At 36.7% G+C, this 20,064-nt stretch overlaps 1 protein-coding gene across 1 annotated transcript in view; it reads right to left on the reverse strand.

The window, feature by feature from the left end:
* The window catches only part of ANO2 (anoctamin 2), a 546,921-nt gene that overhangs the window by 41,362 nt on the left and 485,495 nt on the right, over positions 1-20,064 (reverse strand). Inside the window, exons 20-22 of the mRNA XM_074195316.1 lie at positions 5,897-6,049; positions 4,478-4,530; positions 2,005-2,186 (exon numbers count right to left, since the gene is read on the reverse strand). Of these exons, the coding sequence (XP_074051417.1) occupies positions 2,005-2,186; positions 4,478-4,530; positions 5,897-6,049 (388 nt within the window). The remainder of the gene's footprint in view (positions 1-2,004; positions 2,187-4,477; positions 4,531-5,896; positions 6,050-20,064) is intronic.

Below are 20,064 nucleotides of genomic sequence, written 5' to 3' on the forward strand. Positions count from 1 at the left end.
AGGATGGCATATGTATCACAGTAGAAAAGAGAATATTAAAGGGATGCTGCAAAGATAAAACTGACCCTTGGAAACAATGGATATGTGGGGTGAGAGATGGTAAGAAGTCAAAAATGACACCTAATTTGTGAAAATGAGGTTCTGGGAGACTGGTGTTCCTTTCAACAATAATAAAGAAGTTATATGTGGAATATGTGGGAAGGAGTTAGGGTGAAAATAGAGTTCTTTTTGGCATTTGGGTTTAAGCTGACTATTCAATATCTAGCTTGAGTTGTCTGAAAAGCATGTGAGCATGTGGAATTGGAGGTCAGAAGAAAAGTTGGTCAGGATGAGTAGATTTGAGAGTCATACCTCTTCTTTGGGTATGAGGACATAGCAAAGGAGACTCAGAAGGAGCAATCAAATAACTAGAAGAACCACTGGAGAATGATGTTCTGAAACCTAGAGAGAAAAAAGTCTCAAAGAAAAGGAGTTAATCAATAGTGCTAAATGCTGATGAGATGTCAAGAATAAGGAAGATTGAAAAAAATTGAATGTGACAACTAAGAGTTTGCTGGTAACTTTAGAGAGAGCACTTTTGGTGAAATGATATAAGAAGTTGGAGTGTAAGGAGTTAAAAGGTGAGTTAAGAGAAGAGAAAGTGGAAACACTTATAGTAGATAATCTTTTCAAAGAATTTGAGAGAGAGAGAGAGAGAGAGAGAGAGAGAGAGAGAGAGAGAGAGAGGCAGAAGCATCCAGGAAGCCCTATGCCTAGAGAATCTCTAGGAGGTTTGATATTAATATTTGGTGGTCATACCAGGTCAAGGATAAAGGATATGGAAAAAAGTTAGAAGCACCTGGGGCCTTCACCTCCTGGAAGCCTAAAAGCGAGTGAACCTCCCAGATTCAATGAAGACCTGGGCCAAAGTCTCCTGAGTGATTGTGAATGAAGAGGAGACAAGAAATAGTGTGGGGGCTAATACCTAAGGTGGGGCACCAAGAGAAAGAGGCAGAAGAAAATCAAGAAGAAAATGTAGCACAATGAATAAAGGATTATGGAAATGTTTACTTTATTCCATAAAATACAATAAATAAATATTTAAAAAGGAAAAACATTGGTACTTCTTTTTCCCTATTGCTCTTAGTAAACTCCTTCAGGAGGAGCTTATTACCTAATACCTAGACCTCAATTTCCTAAATTTTCCTGCCTCTAGTTAGCTTTATATATATATATATATATATATATATATATATATATATATATCAGATTTATTTTCCTATAATATGTTAGTATCTTAAAGTCTCCTGCTCTTGAATGTACAAAGTCTTAACTCCTATTCCTGGATTTCCAAGTCTCCATAATTTGGTGCTAACTCAACTCTCCAATTTTATCTCCTGACTACCATTTTCATATAGTGAAAAAATATTTAAATATATTGAAAAATAATATAAAATATATTTATAAAAGTATAGAGAAAAATATACAGAAAACATTATATATGTTCATATACATGATTTTATATATATGCATATATATATATATATATATATATATATACATTCATATAAATTTATAGGACAGGTAAGGTGGCACAGCAGATAGAAATTCCTTCCCCTCTTTGTGGAGATTGACCTGATCTTAATAGTTTTGGGTTTCTTGAAATGGTGAGGAAAGATGTGATCTCCTAGCATGCACTCAATTATTACCTGTTGAAATGATTGAAACTGGTAGTTTTAGGTAATGGCAATGATTATAGCTTTAAGCAAATCATTTTTTCTCTCTGAGCCTCTTTATTTATATGAAAAATGGAAGAAATTTCTCAATGGTTTCCTTGTACTTAAAATATTCTATAGTTTTATAATACTAAAATTTAGTTCTGTGTCAGCAGGTTAATAATTTGATAACAAATTTGAATTTATACCCCAGATCTCTTTCCCCAGATCACCATGAGACCAAGGTTACCAATCCTCAGAAATTCCCCTTTCTTCTCCCACCCTCTACCTTTATCAAGAAGAACATTACCTGCAGAACTGAACTTCCTGGTCAAAGTGTGAGTTCTCTGGCTGTGTCCCTTCCTTCAGCTGGCTGACATTGAAATAAGACAGAGTATGGTTGACGAAGCCATGAAGGGTCCCATTATGACTATAGGAGTATTGGTACACAAGGCGGGGAATGAAGTCAGAGGTTACAGCAATGACAAACGCCTAAGAAACAAAACCAATTTCCTGTTAAATAGTGATCTGGGATGCGGACAGAGGTACATAATCTGGGGCGACACAGAATTAGTTGATTCAGCGAGGAACTCCTTCTTTTGATTCAGCAAGGGATACTACTGCCTTTGATAAGGTAGAATCAAAATATGGCACGATGATGCTAAGGTCTTCATGCAATTAAATAGGTGAGTAATTCACTTATTGGTCTCTGAGGTGACATAGCCTGTTTCACCATCAGACCCAACAAAAGACACTGACAAATGTGAATTGAATCAACTTTAGAAAGCCAGTGTGGTTCGCTTTAAAGAATAGCAAGAGCTAAGTCAAATACTTTGATTTCAAACTTTATTTCTATCCATCATTAATAAGTGACTTTAAGCCTATAACTTAAACTCTCTAGGTGAGCCTCAATTTCCTCCTCTATGAAGTTGTTTTAGCTAAGTCAAAGGAAAATTTTGACCATTAATGTGCTAATTAATGGAGAAGTGATTTTCAAAATATAAAATGGAGAGCATTATCATTATAGTGTTAGAGATGAGTGAAACCTTTGTAACAAGTAATGTTAAACAATAAGGGATTGAAGAGCTAATACACAATTAAGAAACTTGTGGTAACATCTCTATTATTTCTTCCACACTCATTTCCTGCATATCTTTAAAAGGGAACTTGGTATACTGCAGTCAGGAAGTCCTGGATTCAAATCCTATCTCTGATATGTGATCATAGTCACTCATTTAACTTCTCTAAATGTCAGTTTCTTCATCTGGACTTCATCTAGATGGCTCAGAAAGTTCCTTTTTGTTCTAAATCTTTGCTCCTGATTTCATGAAATATGGGATTAGCTTCAAGATAACATCATGTGTGCAGTAACTATTACTCTATGGAAGCATAATCAATATCAGAAACAACCTATGAATCATTGAATAATATATACTACATAGAAATATTCATTCTCTCAGGAGTGATTTGGGAGGAGTAAGACTACCAATGATACTAATCTTTAATTTATTTGAGGTATTCCTATTATCTTTATCTTCATTGCTTCATTATTTCTCAAAATACTTTACCTGCATTATCTCATGATAGATATCATTCCTCCCATTTTATTTTGGAGAAAGAGACACAAAGAGGTTAGAGGTTAAATATGTACTAGACTTTGAAAATCCTCCTTCAGTATTTAGCACAACATCTCAAATAAATATAGTAATTGCTCTATAAATGTTAAATGAATGAATCGGAATGTATGAGAATATATATAAGAATATTTATTAAGTAAACACATATTTCATTGCTCCCTTTCTTTCCAACAACAATGGAATTTTTACTGAAATTAGAAGGAAATAGGTGGTGGCTCAATAAAGAAAACATATGACCTGAAGTCAAAAAGACCAGTTCAAATCCAACCTGAGATACTACTTATCTATGTGATTCTAAGCAAGTCACTTAATCTCTATCTGATACTTCAATTTCCTCATCTGTAAAATGGGGATAAACAATACAACTTAGTTCCCACAATCATTGTGAGGATCAAATGAGATATTTGTAATATACATTGCAAACCTTAAAGTCTTATATACATTAATTATTATAGCCTAGATGTACCCCTAAAGTAGATTCCAATTCATTTTCTGTTATTTTATTCCAATGAACCATTATAGATAGTTCCTAAATCCAACCTATTATCTGCAAAATTCAGAAAAGAACCAAGTGTTCTCCCAATCCACCTAGTCATTTTTTTGCACTTCTATGAACAGTCCAAAACCAAAAAATTGCAGTTGGAAGGGAAAACAAGCAAAAACCTAGTTTCCTGAGCTAAGCTACTTAAACTAGACAAACAGCTTAGAGATGCCATAGTCAGAAAAGAAATTGAAAAAAAGGAAGAAATTTTTCAATCATAAAATAATATTGGCTGACATTGAGATGGTTCTTTTAGGATTGCCAAGGACTATTACATATATTAACTCACCTGATACTCTCAACCATTCTATTATGCAGGCACAAAAATATTATTCCTACTTCATTCACGAAGAAATTTAGCCTCAGAGATTTGAATGATATTTATGTGGATGTCCTAGTCACATTCCTAGTGCATGTTTAGAGCCAAAATTCTAGAACACTTTCTACATTCTCACACTCTCCTTAAATGACTTATGATTCTAAGTAAAGCCACATTTAGAATTAGTTTAGAAGTGAAATGGGCTATTCTTGCTGCTAGAAAGACTTGGACTCTTCTGGAAGGCACTCAAAGGGAGATTAACAGTGTCATACATTTATATACTTACATTGATAATAACAGAGAACTTTCCAATCCCTGAAAGGATATCAAACCAAATTCCTGCAAGAAAGAAAGTATAACAGTAATGGGAATGTAAGTGATGTCATTCAAAATGATGATTTACAGATAATTCAATTAAAATCGACAAACATTTATTGAATATCTATACTTTGGACAAGGAACTCTGCTAAGCAAAAGGAAGATAAAATACCAATATAATCCTGATCCTACTTCTCAAGAAGGTTATATTTTACTGTGAGTGAGGAGAGTTGAGAAGAAATTTGGAGAGGGAGAAGGAAGAGAAAGGATAAAATACACATATAATTATGGTATATGGGAGAGTGAGATTCAAGGAAGTGGACTAGGAATAGTGCTATGAGAAATTTGAAGGAGAGATTATCTTCAGTTGGTAGTGGGATGGTCAGAGAAGACTTAGTGGATCACAGAAGCATGTATTTAGAGTTGGAACAGAATTTATAGGTGCTTTGTTGTGCCTGAGGCAACCCCCTAAGATTGTAAGTTGCATAGAAGGTGCCAGCATGCATTATTAATGGTTATTTCCTCATCTTGGACTGCCTTATACCAATGAAATCACAACTCTACCTATCCCAGTGCTAGAAGGAGAAGTATAGATACTGTCATGTTAGAAAATATTGTACTACGGGAGCTTACTTAGTTTGACCTCTTGACCATCTAGATTCCTAGAGGAACTGGACCTGCACAGTACCTGAATAATAATTAACTTATTTGTAAGATGTAAAAAGTCATCTAGTTAAATCTCCTACTTTTAGAGATGAGGGACTAATGGAAAGATCTGCCCAGTCATACAGGTAGTAAGCATCTTAGAAATGATTTGAACCCAGGTCTTCCTGATTCCAGTTTCAACTCTCTATCTATTATAATAACCTGCCTCTAAGGAGGTGATGCATACCTTAGCACTTCAAGGAAATTCAACAGGCAGATACTTGTCTGAGGTATCCAGGAAAAGGAGACAAAAAAATCTACATAGACTAGATCAGTATAAAATAGGTTGAGAATAGCCTGGCTTGACTGAATCACTGAATATATGATAGTGAATAATGACAGATGAGGATGAGCAGGTAGCTTTTAGTCAGAATATGTACCAAGAATTCTATCTTGTAAGAATTTAAGATGTACTGACTTGTTGCAAAAAAAAGAAAAGGTAAAAAAGTGCAAGGAGAATATTCAGAAACTCCTAAGAATGAGGGTAGATGGTGATCTTAGAGAGGATGGAAGGAATAAGCTTTGGAAAGCTTTGCAAAACTTGATGATCCAAGGATTAAGATTTAAAAGCAAGACTAGAGGTTGGGAGAATAGAGCTTTGAACCACAGGTAGCAAGAGCTTTGCCTCTGTGCCAGTGTAGAGAAAAGGAAAGACAAAATACTTCATAGCTTGGTTACATACCTATATCTTTGGTTCTCACAGCATCTGGGCGTCTCAGCTCTGTAACAAATTTCTTTGCATCAAGCCTCACTTCAATAACATTATTGAGGAGGGCGAATACTGGAGCCAGAGGAAAGGAGGCCACAAATAGGGTGACAAATCCAAATTGGATAACTGGAAGAAAAAAAAATATCATCACAGATTTAAGTAAAAAAGAAACTACAAAATTGTTGGTGAACTAAACTACAAAATTGTTGGTGAACTATGTATCAAACAGATTGTTATCCATCTATTCCTTCTTTTGGTGTTTTTTTTTGCAAGGCAATGGGTTAAGTGGCTTGCCCAAGGCCACACAGCTAGGTAATTATTAAATGTCTGAGGCCGGATTTGAACTCAGGTACTCCTGACTCCAGGGTCAGTGCTCTATCCACTGTGCCATCTAGCCACCCCATTCCTTCTTTTAATAATAAAGAAAAAAAACTGACATATATATATAAAAATATAGATCTAGATATATATTAGATATAGATATAGGTATATATTAGATATCGATAGAGATATAGATATAGATCAGATATAGATGTGGACGTGGACAGGGATACGGACATGGACATAGATATAGATATAGATATATGGCTATGGATGTGGACATGGACATGGACATGGATACAGATATATGGATATGGATATGGATATGGATATGGATATGGATATAGATAACTAGGAAACCATGTGATTAAGTGCTGGACCTGAAGTCAGGAAGACCTGAGTTCAAATACAGCCTCAAACACATACTAGCTCTGTAACCCTGCTCAAATCTTTTAGCATCTGTTTTCACAGCTATAAAATATGGATAAGAGCACTTACCTCCTAAGATTGTAATGAGAATTAAATCAGATAATATTTTAAATTTTTTATTAAATTTATTTATTTTTCCAGCTACATGCAAAAATCATTTTTAACATTTTTTTGTTAGATTTTTGAGTTCCACATTTTTCTTCCTCCTTTCCCTTCTCCCCTACAACAAATAATCCAATATAGGTTATACATATATAATTATGTTAAGCATATTTCTATATTATACATATTATGAAAGAAGGATGAGAACAAAAGGGGAAAAAGATACGACAGGAAAAAACTAACAAAGCATAAAATAAAATTGAAAAATAGAAAAAAGGATATTGTAGTCTACAATCAGGCCCCATATTTCCTACTCTGGGTGTGGATGGCATTTTCCATCACAAATAAGATAATATTTGTAAAGTATCTTGTAAACCTTAAAACATTATATAAATGCTAGCTCCCTACTCTCATACTGCAGTCTATGGTTACAAAGGACTATATAACACTGTTTCATGTAATTCCTAGAATAACCTTAGGAGAGTATATTCTCCCTAGGATTCTTCCCACTAACAAAATAAGACTGGAGATTATATGATTAGCCAAAAGTTCCATGGTGAGCAGATGTCTCAAATCCTTTTCCTTTGAGTCCAATATTGGAGTTCTTTCCACTTTACACAGTAGACCTCTTTCTTTCCTTCTTTATGGGGAAGTCAAAAAGTCAAGTTACTTGAGTTTAGTCAATAGCACTTTCATTTGAATTCATCAAATATTTGTTTTGCTCTTACCTTGTACAAAAAGTCCAAACTAAAACAGGGTTCCTATCCTTAAGACACTTGTTGCCTACTAAGTGTGATACAAGAGAAAGGGAGACAAAGGAAAAAATAAGGGTAAATTTGAGATCCAGAAAAAAATGCTCTTGGAAATAGAAAATGCATTGCCTACGGAGCCTTATAATGTGTGAAATGAGGCAATACAACAAAGGCAAGTTTATGATCTAATAGAAGATATAATGGCCCTATTTATCTTGCCAAATTAAATAAGTATACTTAAAAAAGATTAGTTCAACATGAACATATGAATACTTTGTGCACTGCCTGCTAAGGGAACACTGAACAATGAGGAACTTGGAGCTTGGTGTAAGTAATCAGAAGAAGATTCCCAGAGATTCCCTGAAGCCCTAACTCTTTCCTTTTGGACATTTCAGGCTGTTTCCTAGGATCCAAGATTTTTTAAATACAAGGGCCGTTGGAAATCAATCAAATAAAAGGTATTTATTAGGAACCTACCACATGCCAGGTGCCAAGGTAAAAGGCAAAAATTGAAAACGATTCCTGCCCACAAGGGTCTAACATCCTATCATTGGAACAATAAGTACACATATAAAGTATTTTTAATACAAACTCTCATTTATCAGATGAGCAAATTGAGGCTTTACCTGAAGTCACACAGATACTAGTCAAAAGAACCAAGATTATAGAGTCATGGGAATCAGACACGACTGAAAAATGACTCAAAAAATGACTTCCAAAAAAGCCAGATGGTCAAAGGACTAGGTTAAATGACTTCTAAGTACTCTTCTACCACTAATATTCTGTGTTTCCCAGATCTTCAGGGAGCCCCTGTCTGGGGCTCTAAGTGAAATTAAAGAAACCACAAATCCCTATTTCCTCCTTCTCTCTCCTGTCCCGTCCAGCCCCACCATTTAAAATGCTGAGGATGCTCAGACTCTAAGGAAGAGAGAATATCAGTCACTATTTGGTCACATATTGTATTCATACAAAGACAATTGAAAGACAAAACCTAAGACAAGTAATTCTTTTTAATTATAGACATGAACTGAACAGATCTGTTATGGAATTCTTCAACCATTCAATGACTTTTGCCTTCTGTGTCTGTAAAACACATGTTACCCCAAATTGTACTTCATCACTAATGCTCTCATCAATTGGGCCAAATGGGCAGGTCCTCAGGTTCTTCTGCTGTGCAAGGGGCCCCCTGTCCCAGGTCTATAAGGACACAATGAATTGCAGCAGTAAGGACACAATGCAATGCAGCAGTCAAATTCCCATTTATTTCAATACTCCATATTATAAAATAGTGGCTAGATATTCACCACCTCAAGATCTCCAAAGACTTGTGATTCTGTTTGTGTGAATTACCCCTTTATGTTTATTAAGTTCTCAGGGAGGCAGCATTGTATGAAACATCATACTTAAGGTCAGAAATTCCTAAATTCAAATTTAAGCTCACACTTAGCTATGCAACACTGGAGCCTCACAATTGATTTCTCTCAGTTTCAGTTTCCTCACTTGAAAAATGAGATAATAATAGTCCCTACCTCCCAGTGTTGTTTTGAAAATAATCTCTATAAAACACTTTTCAAATCTGTAATGCTATATAAATACTAAATATTATTATTATGAATTGCTAGGGCTGAAATATTCACCACCCTGAAGTCAATCTGTTCATGAGTCTTTCCAGACATAGCTAGGCTGATCTTCAGGTGACAGACATACAATATTATCAACAGCTAAACTTTCTTACTTGGTGGACCTATCAGAGCCCATACTCTGTTGGTGTAACCTTTGAGAATCCTGGGTGATTTACACCCCATTATGATTTATAAGTGTAAGACTGAAAGATATATACATTGACAAAAATTACTGTAATTGCCTTTCCCAACCACCATTCAACAAAGTTCATCTTGGTAGGATAGTCATTCTGAGTCTTTAGTTATTTCAGTGGAAAGCATTCAGCTCTAAAGGATCACCAATTAAAGGAGAAAAGTTTTTGATTTTGTGTATAGGCTTGGTGAGTGAATTTTTATGTCTTCTAACTAAAAGATAGAGCTGGCTAATTTTAGAGAGATTCATCAGAAGGATAGTCACTATGTCCAAACTTATTTTAGCCATCAAAACTCATAAAAATGATAAAGTTATCAAGAGAGGTTATGAATGTTTTGGTGGAAGAAGCAGTCATTTTGTTGAAATTAACAGATCTTCAAAGTACTGAAGTCCTTCAGATATGGAAGGTGGAAGTCCAACTAAGGCACAGAGTCTCAGTTGTTCTTGATGATAATGATGTCGGTCCGTCAGTATCAAAGAAGACCATGACATAATATGCTGCCATGATAAGCACATGGATTGGATTTGAGTGAGGAGGTACTGTGCTAAATCACCAGACTCACTTTCTTATCCAAAACTATCTGGGTCCAGTAGTCATATATGAATCAGGATGACTGGAGATAGCCCTGGATGTGAGGTAATCAGGGTTAAGTGATTTGCCGAACATCACATTAAGTCACACTAACTACTAAATCTCAAGTATCTGAGGTGGGATTCAAATTCCCATCCTTCTGACTTCAAAGCAACTGCTCTATTTACTGTACTACCTAGTTGCCATCCTTGGGATGTACTTGTTCTGATACTGAGCTTTTTTCCTGGGGCCCTTTTTTGTAATCAATGGCACACACTGATGTGGTTTCTGTTATAAGTAGGAATGCAAGTATTCTTTGTATAGTCTGAACTAGCTTGTTGGAGTTCTTTGATGAATGGTGGGTTTTGATGATATAAAAGATATTGACAACCACAAATAGAGCCACTACCACCCCTGCATTAATTAATCAACAAGTATTTAATATCTATTATACTTATTATATGCCAGGGATTTCAGGTATAAAGATAAAAAATGAAACAGTCTTCACCATCAGGGATTTATACTCTATTGGGAGAGACAAAATTTACAGGAGATATGCAAAATAGATAATTTGGTCATTGGAGGGAAAGGAAAAATTGTGTTAACTCTGATGAACTACTGGTAAATAAGTGATCTATAATGAAAATAGATGGTAACCTATGTATATATTCATAGTGTAATACTGTAAAGAAACAACTTAGAAAGTTTTAAGAGCTCTGATCATTACAATGACCAGCCACAATTCCACAGAATTGATAATGAAGATTTACCATGTTCCTAACAGAGAGATGATAGCCTCTGGGTGCTAAGAGAAACACATTTTTGGATATGGTTAAAGGGGAATATGTTTTGTTTGCATATTTGATAAAAAAAAGTTCTGTTTTTCTTTTGGGGGTAGGAGAATGGGAGGAAAGATGGAAAGGACAGAAATAAATGTATGTTAATTGAAAAAATAAAGGAATCAGTGAAGACATTTGTATGATCATAGTATAACCTCTCTTCTTTGGGTTTGCCCTGCTTCATCTTCTTTTTATTTATTACGTACCTATTATGGTCATCCTTCTAGAGATCAGAGATTAAAAAAATACAAAAATGAAACAATACCAATACCAATATTGGTACACATAACCACATACATAGTGCATGTATATGTATGTGTGTGGATATCGTGACAACATTTATGAAAGTGAACTTTCTGCTAAGTCAGGATTTCAAAGCTTTTCATCATAATGTGATATAATAATAATAATAATAATAATAATTAATAATGATATAAATTTTAATCTATTTAGCCCAATTCTAGTGGGGTTTAACCACATTGGGAAATCCTGCCAATCTCTAAACAGAGAAATAGGAGAATTCAATATTCAGTCTATCTTGATTTTCTCTACCTAGAACTTCCAAGCACAAATAAAAGATCTTCCCTTTTGGAGTTACATAGTATCTTACATAGTATCAGGAGAAAGTAACATGAATACAGATAAGAAAGTATACAATATATCCCTAGAAAATACAAAGTAATTTCCAGGAGCAATATAGGGATGGCACTACTAGCTAAAAAGCTCAGAAGAGCTCTTGTGCAGGAGGGAGCATTTGAATTGAGCCCTGAAGGAATACAGAGATTCTACAAGGCAAAAGTGAGGAAGGCTCACATCTAGTTATAGAGATGAGCCTATGCAAAGGCTTGGAGATGGTAAAATGCAATGGGAAATACAGGGAATTGCAAGGTCAGTTTGATTCGAATTGAGGATGCATAAAGAATACGTGATTCGTTTGGATATATGGGACAGACCCATATTGGGAAGGGTTTTAAATTCCAAATAGAGGAGTTTATGTTTTATCCTTTTGGTAAATGAGGGTCCAGTAGAGCTTCTTGAGCAAGAGAGCAACATGGTTTAAGGATAATATCAATTTGACAATGATAAGGGGGGTGGGTTGAGAGGGGAGGTATGAGGAGAAGGGAAAGCAAATGGGAGACTTCTGTCCAGAGGACTCCACATGATGATGGTGAGAACTATGTTGGTGGCTATATGGATGGAAAGAAGGATTTGAATGAGAAACATATGAAAGGAGAATCTTTAATACTGGCCAATTATTTAGATATTTAGAGGCAATTCAGTGGCACAATGGGGTAGAGTGCTAGGCTTGGAGTCAGAAGACATTGTTTTGAGTTCAAATCTAACTTTGAACACTTACTAGCTGTGCAAAATTACTTATCCTTATTTGCTTCAGTTTCCTCATTTGTAAAATGAACTGCAGAAGGAAATGGCAAACCACTACAATATCTTTGCCATGGAGTCATGGCAAGTAGGAGGGAGTTCATGACTAGTCATTTGACTAAAAATGACTGAAAAACTTCAAGAGGCCTTTGCCAGTGTACTCAGTATTTGTGCCTTCTCTCTGTGATTATTTATATATTTATAAATTGTTAGCTCATTAGAATGTGAGTCTGGGAGGACATATGCATTGGTAGAGTTTCCTGTCCTGCTCTCAGACAAATAAACAAACAAAAACCCAAACAAATAAAAGTGAGGAAAGTCATAATAATGGTCAAAATAAGAGAAAAGACAAAGGATTATACCTCAGTGATGTAACATTTCCCCATAAACTTCCAAAAAAGCCCAAGTCAAGACAATTGGCCCTCTCGTGAAGGAGATTATGGGTTTTTGTTTTTTTTTCTTTTTTCTTTTACTATTGTGACTCAGTAAGGGTAACAAACTCCAATGGAATGGATCAGAAATTGGCAATAGTGAATTCTCCATCATGAGTTACCAATAGTATAAAGAAATAAATGAAACTGATAAGTTCCTTGGTATGACTTTTAATTTCTTTCATTTGGGGGTAAGTTGCTGAAAGGAGACTACTATAAACAGCGCATTAATAAAAAGATGAGTTAAAGTGCAGTAAGGGAGGGAAAGCAGAGTTTTTTCATCAGCCAGACTTTCAACTCCTAGGCTGAAGTGCTTTGCCTTCTAATTACAGGCATGGAAAACCAAAAGGCTTGACATGGAAAATATTCTTAAGTGCTAAATGACCCCCATAAACAGAGAGCAGACAAGGCTTTGACAAGATCCTCAGTGGGGGACTCAGAAAACTAGAGAGGACTTTGCAAGTGTCTGGGGAAAAGTTCATTAGTAAGCCAAAGAACAATCTGGGAAATAATCCCCAAGCAAAAGAACAAGGCTTCTTTAACTTTGGAGAAGAGAAGGCTGATGGGGAATAGGACTCTGAAAATTCTATCAAGTATGAAAATTTACTAAAATAACAACATGAGTCTAGAACTGGAAGAGACTTCAGAGGCTATTTTATTGATGAGAAAAACAAATCAAAGAGATTGTCAATCAATAATCATTTATTAAGCACTCATTATGTACATGATGTGCAAATATGATGCCAAAGAAGAGATTAAAACTCAAGTTCTGAGAATCCAATGGGGCTCTTTCCTCTATATCTGACTCCTTTTACATATGGATATAGGGTTAGAGCAGGAAGGGATCTTAGAGATCATCTAATCCACCTCTTTTTAAGGATAAGAAAACTGAGGCACAGAGAGATAAGCAGCTATTCTAAAGTCACAATGGGATAAAGGAATAGGTTCCTTTCTTTTTTTTAACTATCCATTCCCCAAATGCACTGAAATCAGTCAGGGCAGGCAAGTTGAAATCATAATAATTTACAGAATTTTTTTAAGGTCCTAGAAGGATCATTTTAAAAGACGAGAATTTTCTTCCGCAAAGCCCTTTAAGAATAAAAAGGAGTTTCTCCATCAGTCCTCTAAATACCCCTACAAAGACACACACACACACACACACACACACACACACCCCTTCCAATACTGGTACGCATAAATACATACATAGTGCATGTATATGTGTATGTGCGGATATCTTGACAACATTTATGAAAGTGAACTTTCTGCTAGGTCAGGATTTCAAAGCTTTTCATCATAATGTGATATAATAATAATATAAATTTTAATCTATTTAGCCTAATTCTAGTGTGGTTTAACTGCATTGGGAAATCCTTCCAATCTTGAAATAGAGGAGTAGGAGAATTCAATATTCATTCTATCTTGATTTTCTCTTCCTAGAACTTCCAGGCATAAATAAAAGATTTTCCCTTTTGGAGTTACAGAAATAAGCCTGCCTCAGCCACTCTGTAAGTTCTTCCTGGATTCAAGTTCTACTACTACTACTACTACTACTACTACTAGCCCTTCTATATCCAAGAGGATCACACCAACCAAACAAATGATTAGAGACATGTGTTGCACAGTTTATTTTAGTGAGGGATATATATGCAAGGCATCCTTCTTACTTGCCTTCACCAGAATTTTTCCATCCCAGGGTCTGATTTATAGGAAACAGGACTTTTGGAGATGTTCTGGGTTGCTGTGAGAGTCTCTTGACCTTAAATGGTTTTGAATCCTTTTGTGTCAGAAAGGCAACATGGCCCATCATCAGTGCTGGTCAAATACTAGCCTGTGATATGATGACAGAATGTGGCAGGCAGGTACACTAATGGGCTCTCAATGGGCTAATAATCAATAAAGTCTTTCCTCTCAAACCTTCCATCTTTGACTCGTATCAGTTTGATAAAACTAGTCAAATGTTAGAGAAGGGAAGGACTGAGGAGATTTCTTCACTCTTACCACCCCCAACAACTTCCTTCTTCTATACTCATAAAACAAATACTCTAAAATTCACATATTCGAAAGTTCATATACTTGGTTGTTGTTTAGTCATTTCAGCTGTGTCCAGTTCTTCCTGACCCCATTTGAGATTGTCTTGGCAAAGATACTAGAATAGTTTGCCATTTCCTTCTGCAGCTCATTTTACAGATGGGATAACTGAGGCAAATGGGGTTAAGTGACTTACCCAGGGTGACACAACTAGTAAGTGTCTGAGGTTGGACATAAACTCAGGTCTTCCTGACTCCAGACCTAGTGCTTTATCAATTTTGCCACCTAGTTGCCCTATTCTATATTTTTACCACTTAAGGAAAAGATCACTCAAGATGATATACAGGAAATTCAAAAGCAAATCTTTGGACTGTGAGTAAGGAGGTCTGGGTTTTAATCCTACTCCTACTAACTGAATTACCTTAGGTAGTTCACCACAAACTTCTAGGCTTCAATTTCCTCCTTTTTTCAAATGAAGTCTTTAGATGAGAAGCCCTGGAGCCACGAGCACCCAAGCCCACACCCGGCCCCGTACACCCAACAATCACCCAGCCGTGTGACATGCAAGCTACCCGAACCCCACTGCCCTGCAAAAACCAAAAAAAAAGAAGAGAAAGAACCAAAATAAAATAAAATAGTAATAATAGTAGCGGTGGCTTGGTGGCAGACAAAGCTTTGGCCCTTGAGCCAGGAGCACCTGGGTCCAAATCCAGCCTCAGACCCGCAACTATCACCCTGCTATGGAGCCCCAGGTAGGCCACCCAGCCCTATTTTCCCCGCACCCCTCCTAAAATAATAATAATAAAAAAAATGTGCTTGAGTCTTTGTTTCAACACCAACAACTCTGTTGTGGGTGGATCACATTCTTTATGATAAGTCCATCACAAAAGTTACTTCCATATTTTTCTGCCATTGCCATTGCTGATCGCAACTCCCTCCTTTTGTATTTCTCCACTGCCATGTACTATATTTTCTCTCTCCTTTCACTCTGACTCTGCTGTAGGGTAGCTGAGTGGCACAGCAGACAGATCCCCGGCTCTGGGGCCAAGAGGCCCTGAGCCCCCATACGACCCCTTAGGCCTAGCATCCACCTGGCCCTATGGTCCCAGACAGGCCATCCAATCCCAGCCCCTTGCAAGAAGTAAAAAAGAAAATGTGTCATAACTGACCACTCTCCCCCCATGGTCCATCCTCTCCTCCATTACTCACATCCCTCCCTTCCCCCTGTCCCCCCCTCTCTCCTTCTTACTCCAGATGTCTATACCCCATTGAGTATATATGCTGTTTCCTCTCCTAACCACCTCTGATGAGAGCGAAGTTTCCCTCATTCCCCCTTGCCTACCCTCCTTGCATATCATTGCAATAGCTCATTTTAATAAAGAAAAATCTTATTATATGAAATATCTTGGCCTATTCCCCCTCTTCTTTTTCTTTCTCCCATTACATTTCCCTTTTTTTCTATTGACTCCATTTTTACACCATATTTTATCTTCGAATTCCACTTTCTCCTGTGCTTCAACTATAAAAGCTCCCTGTACCTGCTCTATTAACTGAGAAGGTTCATATGAGTATTATCAATGTCATTTTTCTATACAGGAATACATGCAGTTCATCTTCATTAAGTCCCTCATATTTTCCTCTTCTCCTCCAACCTCTATGCTTCACCCGAGTCCTGTATCTGATGATCAAACCTTCTGTTCCGCTCTGGCCATTCCAACAGGAACATTTGAAATTCCCCTGGTTCATTGAAAGTCCATCTTTTTCCCTGGAAGAGGACATTCAGCCTTGCTGGGTAGTTGATTCTTGGCTGCATTCTGAGCTCTTTTGCCTTCTGGTATATTATATTCCAAGCCCTACGAGCTTCCAATGTAGTTGCTGCTAAGTCCTGTGTGATCCTGACTGCAGCTCCATGATATTTGAACTTTGTCCTTCTGGCTGCTTGTAATATTTTCTCTTTGACTTGGGAGTTCTGGAACTTGGCTATTATATTCCTAGGGGTTGGTTTTTGGGATCTCTTTCTTGGGGGAATCGGTGGATTCTCTCCATTTCTATTTTGCCCTCTGCTTCTAGAATATCAGGGCAATTTTCCTGTAGTAATTCTTTGAAAATGATGTCAAGGCTCTTTTCCTGATCATGACTTTCAGATATTCCAATAATTTTTAAATTATCTTTCCTAAGTCTATTTTCCATATCAGTTGTTTTTTCAATGAGATATTTCACATTTTCTTCTAATTTTTCATTTTTTTTGGTTTTGAAGTATTGATTCCTGATTTCTGGTAAATTCATCAATCTCCCTGAATTCTATTCTTTGTCTGAAGGATTTGTTCTCCTCAGAGAGTTTTCTTATCTCTTTTTCCGTCTGGCCAATTTTGCTTTTTTAAAGCATTCTTCTCCTCAAAACTTTTTGAACTGTTTTATTCATTTGACCTAAGCTGTTTTTTAGCATGCTATTTTCTTCAGGATTTTTTTTGGATTTCCTTGACTAAGCTGCTGACTTCATTTTCATGTTTTTCCTGCATCTCTCTCCTTTCTTTTCCCAGTTTTTCTTCTAACTCCCTCATTTGATTTTCAAAGTCTTTTTTGAGCTCTATCATAGCCTGAGCCCAATTTCTGTTTTTCTTGGAGTGTTTAGATGCAGGAGCTTGTGCTTCCTCATCTTCAGACTAAATATTTTGATCCTTCTTGGGCTCATTTGCAAAGTATTTCTCAATGGTGTCCCTCTTTTTTCTCTGCTTGCTCATTTTCCCAGCATGAGCCTGGTTTGGGGGTGCCTCCTGAGCTTTTGGGACACTACCACAAGGGTCTCAGTGTGTGAGGCTCTGTCCTCCCTCCTGGTCTGTGAATGACCATATGCACCGCCCTCTGCCATGGGGCTGAGCTGAAGGGGGGCCCTGCTTTTCTATGGGGGGGCCTAGACTGCAATCAGGATCTGAATGTGGTCAGAGCCCCAGATTCCTGTTCCAGAGGCAGAGGACAGAGCTCTGCATTCTCTCTTTCTCTCTTCACTCCGCTCCCTCAGTTCAATGGGCTCATGCCCTGGGGGCTCCTGCTTACAGGCTCTGCCTGCTTCTGTTCTGGGATCTAGGCTGCCCAAAGACCACTTTGCTTGCTGTGTGCCCTGAGGGCTGGGCTCCACGTGCTCACTCTGGCAGAGGTCCCCCTCTGTTGCCTCACTTTGTGCCCAGTGCTCCCCGAGACGTAGTTCAGGAAACTGCCCCCGCTGCTGTGAGCTGTGGCTCCCAACGCCCTGGGGCTGCCTGCGGGGGGCTGAAGTTCTTTCACTCTGGCAGGCCAGCCGCCCTTCTGACCCCCTAGACTACATATTTTGTGGGATTTGGTTGATTGATAGTTCATGCATTTTGTGGCTATTTGGAATGGGGTTTTCTGATAGAGCACTGGCTTTGGAGTCAGGAGGATGGACATTCAAATCCAGCCTCAGACATTTCACACTTACTGTCAAATGTCACCTTGGCAAGTCACTTCACCCTGATTGCCTCACATCCAAGGCCATTTCCAATCACCCTGATTAATCTCTGGCCATTGGAACTAGATGACTCTGAAGGAGAAAGTGAGGCTGGTGACTTAGCAAAGCACCCCCTCACTCAAATCCAATTTGTGTGCTTGCCATGGCATCAACTTCCCTGATGTTATGGTCTTCAAGAATGAAGGACAAAACATCTGTTATTGCCTCCTGGATGTTTTCATTATTAAAGAGGGATTTTCTGTAGCCTATGAATTTGCTAAAGTCATTATTTTAGTTTATTTATCATTATCTAAATTATTATTTATATATTATTATTTTAAAAATATTATTTAAAAAACCTTCATTTTTTCCTAGAATTTTTAAATGAACCATTTTATCATTAGCAAATAGGAATGGTTTTATCTCCTCTTTATTATCTTTATGCATATAATTACTTTTTCTTTTTTTATTTCTATTGCTAACATTTCCAGAACTATAAAAAATAAGTGTGGAGATTATGTTTCCTTGTTTTACTCCTTTGTTTACCAGAAAATCTATAGTTAAAAAAGGCCCCATTACATATAATACTTTCTTCTGGTTTTAGATAGATACTTTTTTTATAAAATTGAAAAGGGTCCCTCTATGCCTATTTTTTTTTTAGGTTTTTGCAAGGCAAATGGGGTTAAGTAGCTTGCCCAAGGCCACACAGCTAGGTAATTATTAAGTGTCTGAGACCGGATTTGAACCCAGGTACTCCTGACTCCAGGGCCTGTGCTTTATCCACGGCACCACCTAGCTGCCCCTATGTCTATTCTTTTAAAGAATTTTAGCAAAAATGAGCATGGTACTTTCTCAAAGACGTATTCTTGCACATATATTGAAATTACAGATGTTTTTAGATGTTTTTGTTTTTAATATGATGTTGACTTTTCCTCTTAATATTGCACTATCTTTGTCTGCCTCATATAAATCCAACTTAATCATAATAAATGATTTCTTGGTTCAACCTCTGGGCAATTCTACAGAATTTTATTTTTTTTTTAAATTTGAATTGATGTCCATTAATGATATTGGCCTACAATTCTAATGGTATTGGTCTATAGTTCTTCTATTCTTTATCCTTCCTTGGTAGAGGTATTAGAATTTTATTTGAATCCCAAGATAACAATATCCATAAAAATACTATAAATCAATGATTTATTTCCATTCTGGAAACCACATTGTAAGAAGGAACACTGATAGGAAATGAAATGAAATCATACCATAGAAAGACTCTTCAGCTTTGAAAAAAAGAAGATTTACTGGGGATATATCTTTTTTTTCAAGTATTTGAAGGAAAAGGGATTAGACCTGCTCTCCTTGACAACAAAGGAAGAACTAAGAATAAAAGATACAAGTACAAAGCAGAACATTTAGGCTTGATTTTAGGAGGAGAGAAAAATATAAACAGACTTTTTAACTGGTAGAATTATTTCCAAATCAAATGTATTGTAAAAGGTAGTAATTTCTTTCTTAATGGAGGCCTCTTAAAACAAATGATTGATGGTCACTTGAAGGGTTGAACAAGGAAGCTCAAGGGCTAATAATTGGGCCCAGACACTGTGTACAAATATAAAACCAGGTAGCATGATGGGAAAGCAAGTTATAGAATACTTATTTGTAGTTACATATTATTGCATTTCCTTCTCTCAAAGATTTTTGTATATGAGTATATACAATTGTGCACTCATATACATGAGCATATATGTAAATAGACACATATATTTATGTAATAATATATATACACATACACATGTATTCAGACATCAAAATTATAGTTATGATGATGTTGTTGTTGTTTCAGAGACTGATCTTGAAGGAAACTGAGCCATATCTGTCCTGATAGATTGGGGTATATAGTCATTGAACCATACCTAATTGTTCTACCCTAAGAATACTCTGGCATCTACAGCACCCATAGGAACTACCCCTACCCCAATGAAACTACAGGTTGGATTTCAGGTCAAG

The sequence above is a fragment of the Macrotis lagotis genome, chromosome 7 (assembly GCF_037893015.1).
Source record: "Macrotis lagotis isolate mMagLag1 chromosome 7, bilby.v1.9.chrom.fasta, whole genome shotgun sequence".
Taxonomy (NCBI): domain Eukaryota; kingdom Metazoa; phylum Chordata; class Mammalia; order Peramelemorphia; family Peramelidae; genus Macrotis; species Macrotis lagotis.